The sequence below is a fragment of the Penaeus vannamei genome, chromosome 9, assembly GCF_042767895.1.
Source record: "Penaeus vannamei isolate JL-2024 chromosome 9, ASM4276789v1, whole genome shotgun sequence".
Lineage (NCBI taxonomy): Eukaryota > Metazoa > Arthropoda > Malacostraca > Decapoda > Penaeidae > Penaeus > Penaeus vannamei.
In genome coordinates this window covers 31079146-31082715 of record NC_091557.1, presented here as the reverse complement: position 1 = coordinate 31082715, position 3570 = coordinate 31079146, and the positions used below count along the sequence as shown (strand labels likewise).

The 3570-nt window shown below is 60.6% G+C and overlaps 1 protein-coding gene across 1 annotated transcript; it reads left to right on the top strand.

Moving 5' to 3' along the window:
• Positions 1 to 287: 287 nt before the first annotated feature.
• LOC138862572 (uncharacterized PPE family protein PPE40-like) lies at positions 288 to 3311 on the top strand. Its single transcript, XM_070124995.1, has 2 exons — positions 288 to 370; positions 2792 to 3311. Exons 1-2 carry the CDS (start codon positions 288 to 290, stop codon positions 3309 to 3311), a joined length of 603 nt encoding a protein of 200 aa, XP_069981096.1.
• Positions 3312 to 3570: the final 259 nt, after the last annotated feature.

The window sequence follows — 3570 nt, the reverse complement described above, 5'->3', positions numbered from 1 at the left end:
CGCTGATTCGATCAAATCCCCGAAGGCTACACGTGGCGTATCTGAAGGAATCTGCCGGCAGGACCCTCCGCTGGCCCAAATGGTGGTGATGGGCGTGATGGAACTGTTCTTTGCGGGCGTGGTTGGAGATGCAGGTGGAAATGGCGATGGAGATGCCCGTCGTACATGTACATGTACACGTTACCGAACACATCTATTGCTATTCAAAGAGCAGGCGCCCCGCTTATACCACGTGACCTGATCAGCTGGGCTCTTCCACGCAGCGCTCCTTCTCTCTCCTGCACGTCATGGCTCCTGCACGTCAAGGCTCCTGCACGCCAAGGCTCCTGCACGCCAAGGCTCCTGCACGCCAAGGCTCCTGCACGCCAAGGCTCCTGCACGTCAAGGCTCCTGCACGTCAAGGCTCCTGCACGCCAAGGCTCCTGCACGTCAAGGCTCCTGCACGCCAAGGCTCCTGCACGTCAAGGCTCCTGCACGCCAAGGCTCCTGCACGTCAAGGCTCCTGCACGCCAAGGCTCCTGCACGTCAAGGCTCCTGCACGCCAAGGCTCCTGCACGCCAAGGCTCCTGCACGTCAAGGCTCCTGCACGCCAAGGCTCCTGCACGCCAAGGCTCCTGCACGCCAAGGCTCCTGCACGCCAAGGCTCCTGCACGCCAAGGCTCCTGCACGCCAAGGCTTCTGCACGTCAAGGCTCCTGCACGCCAAGGCTCCTGCACGTCAAGGCTCCTGCACGCCAAGGCTCCTGCACGCCAAGGCTCCTGCACGTCAAGGCTCCTGCACGCCAAGGCTCCTGCACGCCAAGGCTTCTGCACGTCAAGGCTCCTGCACGCCAAGGCTCCTGCACGTCAAGGCTCCTGCACGCCAAGGCTCCTGCACGTCAAGGCTCCTGCACGCCAAGGCTCCTGCACGCCAAGGCTCCTGCACGTCAAGGCTCCTGCACGCCAAGGCTCCTGCACGCCAAGGCTTCTGCACGTCAAGGCTCCTGCACGCCAAGGCTCCTGCACGCCAAGGCTCCTGCACGCCAAGGCTCCTGCACGCCAAGGCTCCTGCACGCCAAGGCTTCTGCACGTCAAGGCTCCTGCACGCCAAGGCTCCTGCACGCCAAGGCTCCTGCACGCCAAGGCTCCTGCACGCCAAGGCTCCTGCACGCCAAGGCTTCTGCACGTCAAGGCTCCTGCACGCCAAGGCTCCTGCACGTCAAGGCTCCTGCACGCCAAGGCTCCTGCACGCCAAGGCTCCTGCACGTCAAGGCTCCTGCACGCCAAGGCTCCTGCACGCCAAGGCTTCTGCACGTCAAGGCTCCTGCACGCCAAGGCTCCTGCACGCCAAGGCTCCTGCACGTCAAGGCTCCTGCACGCCAAGGCTCCTGCACGTCAAGGCTCCTGCACGTCAAGGCTCCTGCACGCCAAGGCTCCTGCACGCCAAGGCTTCTGCACGTCAAGGCTCCTGCACGCCAAGGCTCCTGCACGTCAAGGCTCCTGCACGTCAAGGCTCCTGCACGCCAAGGCTCCTGCACGCCAAGGCTTCTGCACGCCAAGGCTCCTGCACGTCAAGGCTCCTGCACGCCAAGGCTCCTGCACGCCAAGGCTTCTGCACGTCAAGGCTCCTGCACGCCAAGGCTCCTGCACGCCAAGGCTCCTGCACGTCAAGGCTCCTGCACGCCAAGGCTCCTGCACGTCAAGGCTCCTGCACGCCAAGGCTCCTGCACGCCAAGGCTCCTGCACGTCAAGGCTCCTGCACGCCAAGGCTCCTGCACGTCAAGGCTCCTGCACGCCAAGGCTCCTGCACGTCAAGGCTCCTGCACGCCAAGGCTCCTGCACGTCAAGGCTCCTGCACGCCAAGGCTCCTGCACGTCAAGGCTCCTGCACGCCAAGGCTCCTGCACGCCAAGGCTCCTGCACGTCAAGGCTCCTGCACGCCAAGGCTCCTGCACGCCAAGGCTCCTGCACGCCAAGGCTCCTGCACGCCAAGGCTCCTGCACGCCAAGGCTCCTGCACGCCAAGGCTTCTGCACGTCAAGGCTCCTGCACGCCAAGGCTCCTGCACGTCAAGGCTCCTGCACGCCAAGGCTCCTGCACGCCAAGGCTCCTGCACGTCAAGGCTCCTGCACGCCAAGGCTCCTGCACGCCAAGGCTTCTGCACGTCAAGGCTCCTGCACGCCAAGGCTCCTGCACGTCAAGGCTCCTGCACGCCAAGGCTCCTGCACGTCAAGGCTCCTGCACGCCAAGGCTCCTGCACGCCAAGGCTCCTGCACGTCAAGGCTCCTGCACGCCAAGGCTCCTGCACGCCAAGGCTTCTGCACGTCAAGGCTCCTGCACGCCAAGGCTCCTGCACGCCAAGGCTCCTGCACGCCAAGGCTCCTGCACGCCAAGGCTCCTGCACGCCAAGGCTTCTGCACGTCAAGGCTCCTGCACGCCAAGGCTCCTGCACGCCAAGGCTCCTGCACGCCAAGGCTCCTGCACGCCAAGGCTCCTGCACGTCAAGGCTCCTGCACGCCAAGGCTCCTGCACGTCAAGGCTCCTGCACGTCAAGGCTCCTGCACGCCAAGGCTCCTGCACGTCAAGGCTCCTGCACGCCAAGGCTCCTGCACGCCAAGGCTCCTGCACGCCAAGGCTCCTGCACGCCAAGGCTCCTGCACGCCAAGGCTCCTGCACGCCAAGGCTCCTGCACGCCAAGGCTCCTGCACGTGCCTCGTTGCGCCCTCCCACATCCTTCCAGTCCTGGGTGATAAAGGACCCCAGCAAGAGAGAAGCAGCATTTCCCTTCAGCCTTACACGTGTCCACTTTCGACAGAAATGCACTCAAAACTGCTGATGCTAGTGACGGAGATGGCGGTGGTGGAGATGTTAGTGTTGGAGATTTATATATTGGAGATGGCTATGATGGAGATATTAGTGTAGGAGATATTAGTGTTGGAGATGGGCGTGGTGGAGATATTAGTGTTGGAGATGGGCGTGGTGGAGATATTAGTGTTGGAGATGGGCGTGGTGGAGATATTAGTGTTGGAAATGGCCCTGGTGGAGATATTAGTGTAGGAGATATTAGTGTTGGAGATGGGCGTGGTGGAGATATTAGTGTTGGAGATATTAGTATTGGAGATGTCCGTGGTGGAGATAATAGTATTGGAGATGTCCGTGGTGGAGATAATAGTATTGGAGATATTAGTGTTGGAAATGGTCATGGTGGAGATATTAGTGTTGGAGATTTTAGTGTTGGAGATGGCCGTGGTGGAGATGCTGGTGATGAAGATAACCGCAGTGGAGGAAGTGGCAATCCAACGGCTGTTGCGGCGGCGGTGTGGCCAGCGTCGTAGCGAGAACGAACAATGAATCATGGATACAGATTAGCGAGACGGAATGGTCAAATATTAACATGAACTGAGAGGAATGCGCGGTTGGTGACGCACAGGGAGAGAGACGTACGTGATCGTTCGTGGTCTGGGATGGCGTCTCTCTGTCTGTCTGTGCATTTTGTCAGTCTGTGCTTTATCTGATTGTTTGCTTGTTCATACTTGAAAGGAAGACATTCATGGAACTATCTATCTGTGTGTAGGTCTATCTGTATGGCTGTAC